Genomic DNA, 14550 nt, shown 5'->3' on the forward strand with positions numbered 1-14550 from the left:
TATCCAGCTGAGAAACGCTTGTCCCGTTTCCTTTGGCAGTGTGAGGACAGCAAGGTCGATGCTCTCACTGAAGCTCTGCAGGCCACTGTGATGCGGTGGAAATGCAAATTCCCTGCCCCTCTGCCTTTGGAGCTCTACACGTCCTCAAACTTCATTGGGCTTTTTGTCAAGGAAGAAAGTGCTGAGGTGCTCAAGAAGTTTGCTGCAGACTTCGCTGCAGAGGCTGCTTCTAAAGCAGGTGAGTGACTATGCTGGCAGCTACGTAGAGCTTATGGCTTGGTCAAGGCTTGGGCATCTTCAGAAACCAAAGTTTTGATGGCATGAAGAAATGAAGCTCAGGAAGCCAATACCTGATTTTTAAAAGTGACCTGAAGGCTAAGAGCCCAAGAGGAACACCCCAGCGGGTGCTTTGGGTTTCAGTGCTTTTTCAGTTGAAAGATCACCTCACGCTTAGTCTCAAGTGTTATCTCCTGAAAGGGAAGTTGACATTTGGTGGTTCCTTAACCTTTTAGATAGACGCTTTGTCTGCAAGCCTGAGCATTTCCTGCTCCACTCGCTACCTCGAGCCACCACCACAAAACTTTCTTCAGCCATATAAAGGCTGTGCTTTTCGCTGCATTTCTGAGATGCAAATAGGACTCAGTGAGAAGATCCCAAGTGCCCTGGCAACCTAGAAGCGTACCTTTTCAAATCTCAGTACCAACACATCTGACGCCATTGCCTGGTCCTCTGCTGCTTCTGGAGGGGAGAAGCCATCAGGAGCTGGGAGATAACCACAGCACCCCGTGCTCTGACAGTTTCTGCTGCTGAAGGGGCTCTCCAGGTGCCCTCTGGTTAACTCCAAACTTGGAAGTCAGAACAGCATCGGAGCCCTGTGATAGCTCCCTGACTAATCCTCCCACCCTCTGTCGCTGTAGTGCTCAGCCTGGACTAGTCACAGCACAACTGGTTTAGTCCTTCCTTATCACAGGCTTATCCTGGACTTTAAGCGCATGAAGATACGGCAACTTCTGAGTCCCTGGGGTGTTTCCTTGCTAGACAGGCACCCCATAACACCATGCAGCACCGCTGCATGTCTCTGCCCCAGGTTCAGAGGAAGAGATACGGATGTGTCGTAGGTTCATAACACCTCTGAAATGCATTGCTTTCACCTGACAGTGACCTAGAATCTGTCTTCCCTTTAGAACAGGGAGGAAATGGCTGTTATCTTTACAAATGCACATTTTGGAAGGCAGCGACAGGCACGGCAACCTTAGGTGGGTCCAAGGACTGCCGGAGCCGTGTGAGAATGGTACAAGTGTTCCCCTGCACAGCATAGACATACCCTCCAAACCGACACAGTCAGAAGGGGCAGTTCATGCTCCAAAAACACCAGCCCAGAAGAAGGAAGCGTCAGTGGCTCCCAGCAAGCTTCTGCCCCTGGAACTGCTGCAATTCAGACCTAACTGGTTCGTTCTTAGGGGAAGCCAATTGCTGCATTGCAGTCCACAGCTTGGTCAGGTTATCACATTAACGTCTCTGGGGCTTTTTCAGAGATACAGAGCATATTTTTTCTTGCTGATCAAAAAAAAAAAGATGGATGAGCTTGCAGAGCTACCCCTGGCTGGCACTTAGAGCCAAGTCTCTGAATAGCTGCAATTTTGACTGAATAATCAGTCAAATTTAATTGCAATTTTCGGTTGAATAAGCAAGAATAAATTACATGCAAACAATGTATCCTATGATTTCCACGTCTAGTGGAAGAGTCCAATATTTCACATACTTTCACCTTTCTGCTTCCTGGAATCTTTTCCTAATAAAGATTCTTTTTCTGCAGAGTCATTTTGAATCATTATCATATTATTGTCTGTTTCCACATATTGGAATACCTCACTCTCAGGGGGCAAACTGGTAATCCAACTAATGTGCAGGGAAAAGATTTAATCAACTCACATGAACCTGTAAATTCCCTGGATTTGTAATTGCTGATGTAGGAGAGAGAACAAAGGAGGGAGAGTAAAAATTAAGATTTTTACTTGCTTATTTGGAGAGATCCTCATCTGCTAATGAAAGAAAGTCCACCCCTTCCTGGAAAAGTGTCTTTTTTGGCAGAAGGCCTACTGGGTTCAAAATTACAATAATTGTTATCACACCATTCAGAAACCCGTTGTTCTCTGAATGCAAATGAGCTTTGGCAGTTGGTTGCCTTGTTTGCCACCCTGGTGTGACTCAGGACTGAATCAGACCACGAATCTCTAATAATTTGATCCAAGGTGCAACATATATAGGAAACTCACGTTTGACTTCTCCAAAGCCTTTTCAGAAACTGGCCTACAATTTGTTCCACTTGAGCTATCTTGAAAAGTTTGGCTCCCAGCTCCTGTTCAGAAGCGATAGACACTCTTAGACCTTCAAAAAGCTGCTAATCTCGACAGTCTCTTGTTGTTAACTGACATCTTCTCATTGCAGATGTTCACGTGGAGCCCCACAAGAAGCAGCTCCACGTGACGCTGGCCTATCACTTCCAGACCAGCCACCTGCCCACGCTGGAGAAGTTAGCGCAGAACATCGACGTCAAGCTGGGCTGCGACTGGGTCGCTGCGATATTCTCCCGAGACATACGCTTCGTTAATCACGAGGTAAATTTTTGGAGCTTGTTTCAGTCAAAAAAAAACAAACAAAAAAAAAGACCTAGCAGAGTTGCAGGCTGTTTTAGCTGCATTTACAGCTCAAGAGCGCTCACAAGCTGCAGGCTGAATGAGGACACCCGTGTCCCGTCCTGAGAGCTGTATGGATACGCAGCACAGACTGTACAGGCATTAAGGAATTTGCCTCAAGTCCCACAAGGATACCCAGAACATAGATCTCCCACATCTCACCAGTCATCTTAGCCAACAGACCATCTTGCCTTTTTTTGGCTTTTTACTTATACTGCCTAGACTTGCTATTTCACCCACCTCATTTCTTGCTTCTTGTGGGAACACTGTCCAGCTGGATTAATTAATTCTAACAGTGACTCTCATGTTAGCTCAACCTAAGCTGGTCCAATCTCTTAAGAACCAGACCAGTATCTTAACCTGACCTCTATTCATTTCTTCTGTACAAACTTGACATTATTATTAATCACAGCATTTAGTTTCATCATCTAAGAAACATTTACCCTCATGGCCTGTATACTTCAATTACTCATATGGATTCTATAACTGCAGTATATAAGTGTCTTAACATAGTTTTCTTAATAATGTTGTTTTCCAACACAATATACAAAAAAAGAATATCATTTCCATTTTGTAGATTGGGATCTTGGGCATAGAGAAACCACACGTGAGATTGACCTCACCTCCCTGTAAATATCCCCAATTTAGACCTCTAAGTCTGAGCCAGTCTTTGCACCGAGGCTCAGTGTGGAGAAACAGGCACCTCCAGAAAGTGAGTCATCTGACCTACCTAAGATGTCTAGCTCAGAACAAGATGAATCAACTTCTGGAGGAGGGAACCTCCAGAAGGTGCCTGCTCAGGCTTCGGCAGCTAACTAGACTCCTAGGGTTGGGGTGATTAACCCCACCAAAGTGCATTGTCTAGAATCAGACACACAAAACCTGTGGCAGAGTGGGAAAAAGTTATTTTAGTCCAGCACATGATACACCACAGAGTAAACAGGTGCCAAATCTTCTGGAGAGCTGAAGTCTCTCATACAGGATGCTCTGACCCCACCCGGGCCATGCTTCCCATCCCTGACAGCCTCCTTTCCTACCCAAAGAGTCGTCTTGTCCTTTAGAGGCTGCAAGTAGTCAACACTATCACTTATTGCACAGGGAGCTGCTGATGAAAACCAGCACACATCTTTGCATGTCTAACTTCAGGCAGCCATGTGTGAAAGTTTTGGCCTTGTGGTATCAGGTGACAGTGACTAGTATCCTTTGAAGATACCACAAATAGTCTAAGGAGGATTAGCGAGCAAACAGGCTGACACCATCAGGAGATTGGAGCTGCTCAGCAGATTATGGTTTTTCTTTGCGTGATGCCATTGGAGAAGTTAGGTTTGGCCAGGGACAATAACACATTTGTTGTCCTTTTCAATGGGGGACTGCTGTAGCCATTTCCAAGGAAAGTTACTCATAGACATTTAATACGTGTGGATTCCTCATGCTCCAGTGAAGGCAAGATTACAGAATTACACTCACTGATCCTTCCCCCACCTTTTAACTTAATCCTCTTCATGTCAGGAAATACAAAGAAAACAATGCAGCCACGTCGCAGTATTTCTCCTGTGCATTCACATGAACAGTTTTGAGAGCACAGAATCAAACCTGTTAGCCCCCCTTGTCTTGAAAAGCAACAGCAACAAGGAGAACTGCTCTTTCAGCTCAAGCACAAGTGGGTAAACCAAAAATGGTCACGGACCGCCACAGCTGTGTAAATTCCACATCTCAATAAGAATTCGGTTCCATTTTTAACAGGGTGATTAGATTTAAGCACACGGTCATGTTTTTGCTCACGCTAAAAAAAAAAATCACCCCCCCTTGCATCCTGGTTATCAAAGACACGACTGGAATCAAAGAAGGAAGGAGTAAATAACTGGAAAAGCTTTCCAACAGCAAAGAGGGGGAGGTGGCAGGGATTCCCTGAAGGTAAAGCCTTCCTGGATAAAGCACAAAGTGATGCATTGCAAGGAGAGCTGGTCACACCTTGCTAAGATTAAAGGTCCAGTATAGGAGTGCTCCTGCCCCTCCCTGCTAAAAGTTCCCTTCCATTAACAATCCTTTCATTCATTTGTGCTTCTGTTTCTCCCCCAGACTCTGCAAGTGATCTATCCTTACACCCCCCAGAATGATGATGAACTGGAGCTGGTCCCAGGGGATTTTATTTTCATGTCCCCAGTGGAACAAACCAGTACAAGTGAGGGCTGGATTTATGGCATTTCCCTTGCAACTGGCTGTTCTGGGCTACTGCCTGAAAATTACATCACGAAGGCGGATGAATGTGGGACCTGGGTGTTTCATGGGTAGGTAAAGCTGCTCAGTCCAGTTTCCATCACTGTAAAAAGGGGGCTCAGCAGCTGTGATTTCACCTGGGTAAGTGAAGAATCTCCCAGGGCTGCTGAGCAGGTTGCTTGGGGAAAACATACTGGCACACAAATCCTCGTCTTATAAGCAAAGGAGGAGCAGATGCTCTCCCTGTGCAGGGGATTAGAGGACGATGTGATTTATTTAGCTAAGATGTTAAAGCAACTATTACTCATAGGATCCGTGCTGCTGGTTAACGGAGCCGGAGCAGATGGCCACTCTCGAGCCACTGCTCTGTAGATACCTCTGTGGTGGGACTAGGATCAGGAAGGTTTACATTTGAGCATTAATTTGGGAAGCGGGATTTTCTGTGTATAATTCCCTGGGGAAAAGGACTTGGGATCAGCAATATTTCTCAGCAAGATTTTCAGAAGCGATTAGTTGCCTGCCTGCCATTGGCTTTAGTGAGAATGCAGACCTCACCTTTTGATTAAGGTTATGCCTTGTGCCTCTTGATTTTGATAGGAATTAGTTAAACAGCAATAAAAAAGTAGTGCTTGAGGGGTGGCTCTGGGCACTCCTGCAAGGCTGCCTGCATCTCTAAGCACCAAAACCACCTTTGACAAGCCTGGAGCGTAGGGAATAGTTTGTATGTAAGAGCACAAGACATCAAGGAGAGGCACGTTCCTGCCTGCTGCTCCTCGGCCAAGGACCGTGCAGGTACAAGAAGTTTGGTTACAGTCACACCAGTGAGCAGGTTAGTTACAAAGGGAAGGGATGGAGATACAGAACAAAGCACAGTTTGTATTTCAGATTTCAGTGGGCAAACATGACCTGTAGAGAGGGTCTCTGAGCAGAAAGGGAAGGCATTCTGTAACCCGTGTCAGCACAGGACAGCCAGGGGAACTAACTCGGCACTTTAATAAAAACTGATCCAACAACTCCTCAAATTGAGCAAAATGCAGGAAACCAAAAGAGCAAAAAGGGCAAGCAGCCTTTTTCTTTTGCCTGTGACTTTTCAGGCTTAACACATGCAATGTGGTGAACGACAGACGGCGAGCAGGCATGGGGCAATCACAGCTTGCAGGCTGGCTCCCAGATGTGACTGCCACCGACCACTGCCCTTCTGTAAACCAGCCCTGGTTTGGCCCCGAGTCCTCCCCAACCCAGAAGGCTGTCAGGCAGGGACAAGCATAGATCACTCATTTGCTCCTCTTGTCATTTTTTTTCTTGCCTGCCCTCTGAGAAATGAGCACCACTAATAAAGGGCTTCCGTCCATATGTTTGCCAAACAAACCTGTCTATACTGGGTCTGTCGTTGTAAAACTCCAACTCGTCTTTCATTACGAGGAAAGAAAAGACCTCCACTAACCAGGGCTTAAAGAAATGAAAACCAAGACTCCTGAGCAAAGTCAATCAGAGTGTTTGTATGAAGACAGGACTTAATCCAGACCCTCCAATCTGCAATGCTGCAAGACCATCCTTTCTTCCCCTAAAATTTGCCAGCCAAAATGGTCTCAGGTCCACATACACTGCAGCAGCCTGCTCTAGTGGATTCTGCTTTTTTTTCTTACAGCGCCTGGAAGAGTTTTGAGGCCTAGGGAACAGCATGGGAAAGAATTGCTCTTGCAGCAGCAACTCAAAGGAAAGCCAAATGTTTTGTAACTCCAGCACCTCTGCCTCCAGACAAGCAAAGGAAGGAAATGCCCCTTCCCCGATTACTGCTAAAGACTATAAATCATTAATTGGAGCATGCAATATGGAGCATTTATCAAAAACATTATTACATACCCGGAAACAGCCTCATTTTACACAACAGCTTCCCGCAGGGAATATTAGGTTACAGAATGTCATGTGGTCAAAACAATAGCAAGCTAAGGACAACCTAAGCCCCGCTGCTGTCTAGGCCATGGTATTCACAGTAGGATCCTTGGGGTAAGAGAACAGCACACAGATACCTTCATTTTGTAGGCATGAAAGTAAGCGTGGCAGTACTCACCGGGACTGCAGGAGACAGGACCCAGCTCCGGGTGTTGGGACCAAGGCTCCTGGTGGTGAGCAATGTCGTGATCCCGGGGGCTGGCTTGTGCTGCCTCTGTGTACACAGCCATGTCCCGTTTCATCCCTGCAGAGGATGAAAAAGAAAGAAAGAAGAGTCATGGAGCTTTCCCTCCTAGTCACCAGAGACTGCATTCTTCAAGTGAATATCATGCATTATTGAGATCATCACGAAAATACAGCTCACTCTGGGCTGCAGCACCCTGGCTATACCACGCAAGAGATATGACAGGCAAAATGCTATTCTGGGATGTCTGATCGAAAATTTTAATACAGCAAAATTAGATTGCTAGTTCCTGCACATTTCACCCGAAAAAGGTTTCCCTGTTGCACTGCCCAAGTGAGGCAGGTGCCGAAATTTGTGGCCTTTGCAGGACATGGTTTTTATGGCTAATATCCAAACAGTGCCTCGAGAGCTCTGCCCAGCACACAGACCTTCCACTGTACAAACATACGACAGAAAGACGTCCCTGCCCTGTAGAATGGTCTGTACCTCGGCTGCAGACCAGCAGGCTGCCACATGAAGATGACAAGCTTGGTGATCTGTTTAATAGGGGAGGAAAGGCTTTGCCTTCGAGGCAGAAATACTGCCCAGAAAACCAGGTTGTGTCTTGAGAGACTCCAGGTCTGAATCCTTTCCCTGTCTACTAAAAATAGGAATGGTATCACTTCTATTCTGCAAACCCCAGGGATTTTCCATACACCTAAACTATATTTCTTTGCTGGCTGTGGCACATCCCTGCATGATTTCTTCTCATGCCAAGGACTGGACCTGCTGGTAACAGTGAGGAGAAACATTCGATCTCTGATCAGTGCTGAAGACTGGAAAGTAATTGAAGATAAATCGCTTCAGCATCCCACACAATTCAACCCAGATCCTAAGTCTGTGTAACCCATTCTTGCCATCTCCTCAGTAAGGGTATGTGGGTGAAAAATAACCTCTCTGAACCAAGCACTGGACTCGCCGTAGGGGAGGAACTGGTTGTGTTTGTATCGATGTCAGATCTGTTCTGATTGAGCCTAGGAGAGGACCTGGCCACAGGTATGTTAAAACCAAAATACTTCTCCCCCTGATATCAAGGTGGAAGTCCTCTCCTGGAAGCAGCAGAAGCTACTGGTCAGCTGAAACTACTTGGGGTGAATCCAAACTACAGATGCAGTATTAAAGATATATATATGTGCTCTATATACATATATATATATGCACATATCCATCTTAAAAGCTCCTCAGCAAACTGCTTGTAGGGTATTTTCTAAGTTGCCTTTCATGCCTGAAAATTAGTGGGCTACCAAGTCGACAGAAGAAACTCTCCACCCTAGCACACAGAGCCCAGAGGAAGTGGGAAGCCCAGCGAAGGTACAGGAATTTACTTGCCCCATAGAAGCCACAAAACCCAAGCATTCGAGACCATGGGGCTCTCCACATATGCATGTAAAGGCATAAGGCAGAAGTAAGTGTGCTGTCTTTGTATCTGTGGACCCAGCGCTACCCAAAAGCTTAAACTTGTGATGGTTCCCTGCACTGCCTTTCCATTACCAGCAAAGCCAGAAATAGTCACCTCCTCTGCCCCAAAATGGATAGAAGTGCTGTAGATATTACACCACAGTCTATTTCAGCTCCTCGTGAGATGCCAAAGCTATTCTTTGCCCCTTTAATAAGCCTGAGAAATCAGACTTGGCACAAGTACCAGGGGGAGGAAAAACAGCCCTAATTTTTCAAGCTATATTTGGGCCTCAGTTGGGTTTTTTCCACTCTGTCTTCCTCCCGTTCTACAACAATGGCTGGTTCATTTTCCCCAGGGATCGCTCTCCTCTAGGTAATGATGAGTGATGCAGCAGAGGAGTCTTTTCCTACACAGAGCTGAGGACCAGCACTGTTGTGCCATGGCAGAGACCCTTTCTCCATCCTCTGCTGCAGCACCTCCATTCTTCAAGGGGCCTTTCCTGACTGGGAGGACATTGCCTCCAGGGACACAGCAGTATCACTGACAGAGCAGTGAAGGCAAGGCATCATCCAGAAGACAGTAGATGTTGTTGTCTGCCTTCAGTCTGTGTTTGCCAAGCAGAGGAACCACAAGCTTTGGGAAAAGCTTCCAAACAATGACCTATGCTTAGAAGATGACTAAGCTGAAATAGCTTCAGCGGTTTCTGTTTTCCAGCAACATCAAGGAGATACTGCTGAAGACAGGCTGGTGGCTGTCCTCCAGACACAGCAAGGTAGTATGCCTTTGCTTCATCATCATTTGCAGCGAATCCTAGCATCTATAAATAGATAGGAAAGCATTCATGGCCTTTTAATAAGGGCTTAGAGAGAAAGATGGTCTCAGAAATTGTGCAGCAGCTCCTGGGGTTAAGGGGAAGAGGAGTAACCAAACAAATCCTTAGTATTCTCCAGGCCAGGGTCCTTAAAAGACTGTCACATGGGCAAAGCAGGAAGGGGCTGAGACAAGATGAGGGTCTGGAAGCTGCAACACAGAAGTGAAGACAGAGAGTTCAGGCTCAAGATCCACTTTGTACAGCAATAGAGATGGGTCCTAGCTAAGAAATTTCGATTCTTCTCCTATTGAGATACTCAAGTTTTCGGGTCAGTGAGGATGTATCTATGCTAGCTGCACCTGCACTCCAAGCTAACTACTTAATACAGTGATACATGTCCATTCGTGCTCCCTCAGGGCTTAGCCACCCTGGGCTTGGCACACGCTAACGCACTCAGGCAGCTTTTGGATCAGAGTTGGCCTTATCCTGCCAGCTGGAAGTGTGGTCCGAGCGTACTTCTGCCTGCAGTATTCTGAGGAGGAGGGTTAGACATGATTTCTCACCACAGCACCCGGTAGTATTTCCCTCAGCTTATCCACAAAGCTCTCCTGCCTTCATTTAACTCCTCTTCAAGATCCACCACCCCTCTCGCACCTTGGAGTCGTACTGGGCCTAACTCAGAGGTATTTGCTTGCCCTGACCTCTGATGCTCATTTGGGCAACGAGAGGAACAGTTTCTAGAGCAAGCCCAGCCCTTGTTGGGAACTCAGCTTGAATAAAATAAATACAGTTAGAAGAATCTGTAAACCTAGAAGGTCAGGTCTGACAGAGTAAGAGCAGGAGGCTGGAGAGGTTATCTGCTGCCTCATGCTGTGGGATGGGATCAGCAGTGCTGTCCCCAGTACGGCTGGATCCCACCTCCCGCTCCCCTTGCCTGCCAGTGCTTCTCTGCCTGACATCTTCACCTGACTGAATAAGCCAGTACCTCAGTCTCATCCTTGCACCTTAATTCCACCAGATAAGGGACCAACATCAGGACCAACAGTGTGGTATTTTTTTTTCTTCTTTAAACTGGTGCAAATCATATGATCTTGCAGAAGATGAGTTCTTTACAAAAATGCAGATGACCTACTTTTGTTCAGTTGGTAGAGGCACTTGGTGTAATTTAACAGCTATGAAACCCCTCTGAGATTTTATCCTAACTAGGTGTTTGTCAGGAAGCAACTTCTGACATATTTAAGGCACTGAAAAGTGCAAGCAATGGCAACTATTTCTGTCAAAGTAAATGACCATATACATTATCTGACAACGGGTTTTTTTAATGACTAAGCAAATGTAACCCATACAATGTAAATGAATCAGCAGAGGGTCACTGCAGCTTCTGTAATTGCCTGTCAGAGTTTACTCCCAAGGGTCTTGGTCAAAGTCCTTGAACGTCCGGACATGAGAGCTTTATTCAGAGGAACCATCATTAGATAAGCCCCTTGAGAGAGAAAGGGATCTATTATATCCCGTTGACTACACTTAACAAGAAGCACTGGTTAGAATTAATTCCCACTATAGATGGAAAACGGAATAGACAGGACTGAAAAATGTAGAAACAACCCAGACTGAGCGTGTCACACCCCTACCAGGGGATACAAGCTACTCTCTGCACAAGAACCCTGAAAACTGCCCCGCATGAGAGGCAGGGCTGTGCTACAGCTTTCTACTGAAGCCATAGCTTCTGCTACAAAGGTGAGTGAAAACTCCCTGTACCCATTAGTTTCCAAACTTTGATCCACAAGACCGTGGTAAGTAATGTGCAGCTGGTCCCCAGATGATGTTAGTGAGCACCCTGTGGCTGTGAGGAAGGTCTTGGCATTTTCCATGGGAATATTTGAGGGCTGACAGAGCCTCGCAGACCAAAGTTAGGGAACTGTTGTTCTGTGAAACTGTTTCTAAGGAAACAGAAAGCCTGCTGAGATGGGATTTGTCTCTTCATGTGTGTACCTAGCAAGGTTCTCTCTCACAGCACTAAAACACAAATAATAATGTAATAACATGACAACAGTAATTATCATCAGTTCCTGAGGACTACAGAAATGTCCTTACTGCAGCCTAAGCACATGAAGCCCAAAGCATTCCCAAAGCCAACATCTTCCTATTTTTGGCAGGTCCTACTCAATTCTGAATACTACGTCTTCCCCGTCCCTTCAAGCCTTCACTGACGGAGCTCTGGAAAGAAGACAGCAGGAAGACCAAGGACCTGGGGATGCAGGGCCCCTCACTATCATCTGCCAGAACGTGCAGGTAGGGACCCACACACACGTGTAAATCACACACGGTTTTAGTGGCAAGTTTCCAGCAACTGGGTTTTCCCCAACAACTTATCCTCTGGTCTCCTTTCACTGCCTACATCAGAAGTTACAGGTTAAAGCTTTTGAAGGACACGATTAACCGCAGGCACAGAAGACACTGCGGTCCCCAAACTTGCTCTTAGCATGGGGCAGCAGGGCCCCATCCTCTGCTCACTTTAGCTGTGTTGTACCAGTATAAATTCACCAACTTCAGAAGAGTTTTCCTGTACCCACATTTGCACAAAGGTAAAGCAAGAGGCTCCGGGTCCTGACTCCCATTAGTAAACTGGATCTCAGAAAAACCTTTGCACTCTGATGAAGGTCAGACATCCTGTAATTTTTCTTCCAGCCCCTGAGAATAACCAGCCAGCCAGGGCCTCAGAAACGCTGCCTGTTTGTCTGCAGACATGGGGAAAGGATGGATGTCGTTTTTGGGAAATACTGGTTGTCACAGTGCTTTGATGCCAAAGGTGAGTCAGCTCCCGTGGGTGTCTCAGGCTTTAGGTTTAGATGAAGGAAGGAGAGTGGCAACTGCCTGGGGCAAAGCTTAGATGGGAGCTGTGATTTCCTAACACAAAGTCTTGCTTTGAGCAGTTATGAGTGGCAGAGCACCTCAGTGCAGAGCTCTGCCATGGCAGGGCTGCAGTCCAAAGCAGAAACACGAGCCAGGGAGTAAATACTACATTTACTAATATTTGGGAAACTATTGCAGGAAAGATTGCATTAAAGTAACATTGCCAAAGAACATTTTCATTTTGGAAATGAAGTCATGATGTTAGCAGTCAGGGTCCAATGCAAATATCTACCATCAGGAAAATGTTTTGCACGGTTGGCTCTCTGTCCTAAATGAAAATACCACCACTACCAGGTACAGTTCAGAGTGCCTTTTGGGGCATAAGCTGGAGTTTGCAACCCAGTAATACGCTTGAGTTTCGGACTATAGTTAACAGACTATAACTTCAGGCTCTGTTGGCATTAGAGCTGCTCAGAAATTTGTCTAAAAAGTCCTTTTTCTGTTCAAAAATTGCCAATATCTTGTAGTCAAAATCACTGGAAAAAAGGACGACTTTACAACTACCTTCTTTCTAAATTACCTTTGAAGAACTCTGACATTTTAGCCTCCTGTAAAAGTGTAACATTTGAGGTTTCTTTTGTTGTGGGGGTAGAAATTATGTTCCTTTGGGGAAATCTGTCCTAAAGATAACTTTTAAGAAGTTAGCAGTGTTCTCTGCTGATTTTGAACTGATACAGCTGCTTGACTTCGTTTTATCAGATTCCTGATAGTTTTACATGGGAAGAAGTGCTCAACAGCCAGGCCTAGGCAATGCCTGCGAGGTGCAGACGTTGTGGTGAAAGAGGGTAGAGACAGGCGTGGTGCTCTTTGTCTTTCTCTGCTCAGATAATTCCAGCAACTGCTTCTAACCTCTCCCTCACAGGAAGGTATATGCGTAGTAACCTGAATATGCCTCACAGCTTACCTCAAAGAAGTGGCGGTTTCAGGGATTATGAAAAAGACGCCCCAATCACCGTGCTGGGCTGTACGCAGGCAAGGCTCGTTGGTAAGTTGTCCTCAGCAGACAAGAGCTTGCCCAGGAAGCTTTGCTATCTCCCTCCCACACACCCAGCCAGAGAAAGAGAAAGTGCAAGGCAGGAAAAAAATGAAGCGGGTGTCCCGAACTAACGGGATTTAGACGTTTCAATGACCTTTGCAAAGTCCCTTCACCTTGCCCAGCAAGGCCTCTCTTTCAAAGGAAACCTTGTCTCCTTCAGCTGCTGCAGCTGGAGAAAAGGCAAAGCACAAAAATCTAGGACGGGGTATGAAATCAGAGCCATCAGCAGCGCGACTGCAGAGCGTTCGCTACCGCCCTGTGAACGTGCCACGCTGGAAGACGCTGTTAATACCAGCGTTGGTGAGAAACGCAGCAGTGGGACAGTCACCCCCCCATGCAAAATACACTTTTTCCTTGACTTTGACAATCTTAAATTTTGACCTGCAGTTTGCCACACCAATATACTTCTATCAACCTGGCTGGCTTTATGTTTATGTGGCAAAAACACAGTCCAGATTATTTCCAGTGTTCTCCCACTCCCCCATCCTTGTCCCCCAACTTCTGAGCCTGTTGGTTTGTGTATAGACAGAAAATTATTTGGTGGTCAAAGAGCACATATTAAGCATTGTGATTAGGGGAGCCCAGCCCCTTAAAGACACGCGCTTCAGAAAGCAGTACTTCGCATTTTCCCAAATTCAAATCCTTTAGAGTACTTTGTGTTGGTCACATTCGAACTAGGGCAGCTAAAATTAAACTTGCTTTTTAAACAAAAATAAATCACTGTGCAACAGCAGGATGCTCAGACTCCCGGCCACATGGCATCGGGGTTTGCAATACGCCCGTAACAGAAGGCGAATCTGGGAGCAATCACAGCACACTTTGGTGGTGTCATTAAACGGGTCTGAGGACACAACTGCAGACGTGACCCCGACGCCGTGGAGCCGCCAGCGCGGCCGCAGCGTGCCGGCCATCTGCAGGCAACCGCTCCCCGCTGCAGCGCCGCAGACGCGACCTTGACGATCGCCGGCGCCGTAATTCCTCCGATGACTAAAGCAAACGAGCAGCTTCCCCGTGACGGAGGGCTGTTAGATGTGCCGCTCCTTCTAAATTACCCCACTTCTCCCCAGAGATTTATAGATGGGTTTGACACGATTACAGCCGTCATTAAACATACGAAGTCAAGGTTAATAACCCCTTCTTGCTCCCACTTCTTTGTCCTCCCTCTTCAAATACAACAAAAATATAACTCTTTCTTACTACAAGTCTGTGCAATGCTGAGCAGATTCCTGTTCTCATTTGGGTTCCTTTGGCATTGCAAGAATATTAATAACCCTAATAGTGGAGTTGATTCTTATCTCATTT

At 46.3% G+C, this 14550-nt stretch overlaps 1 protein-coding gene across 3 annotated transcripts in view; it reads left to right on the forward strand.

Annotated features, from left to right (window-relative positions):
• UBASH3B (ubiquitin associated and SH3 domain containing B) overlaps nucleotides 1-14550 on the forward strand; it is a 75799-nt gene that overhangs the window by 49948 nt on the left and 11301 nt on the right. For all 3 annotated transcript variants that reach the window (XM_074849033.1, XM_074849032.1, XM_074849031.1), the window contains exons 4-9: nucleotides 40-238; nucleotides 2449-2618; nucleotides 4776-4984; nucleotides 11456-11591; nucleotides 11988-12108; nucleotides 13075-13197. In XM_074849033.1, the coding sequence (XP_074705134.1) occupies nucleotides 40-238; nucleotides 2449-2618; nucleotides 4776-4984; nucleotides 11456-11591; nucleotides 11988-12108; nucleotides 13075-13197 (958 nt within the window). The remainder of the gene's footprint in view (nucleotides 1-39; nucleotides 239-2448; nucleotides 2619-4775; nucleotides 4985-11455; nucleotides 11592-11987; nucleotides 12109-13074; nucleotides 13198-14550) is intronic.

The sequence above is a fragment of the Strix aluco genome, chromosome 23, assembly GCF_031877795.1.
Source record: "Strix aluco isolate bStrAlu1 chromosome 23, bStrAlu1.hap1, whole genome shotgun sequence".
NCBI classification, from domain to species: domain Eukaryota; kingdom Metazoa; phylum Chordata; class Aves; order Strigiformes; family Strigidae; genus Strix; species Strix aluco.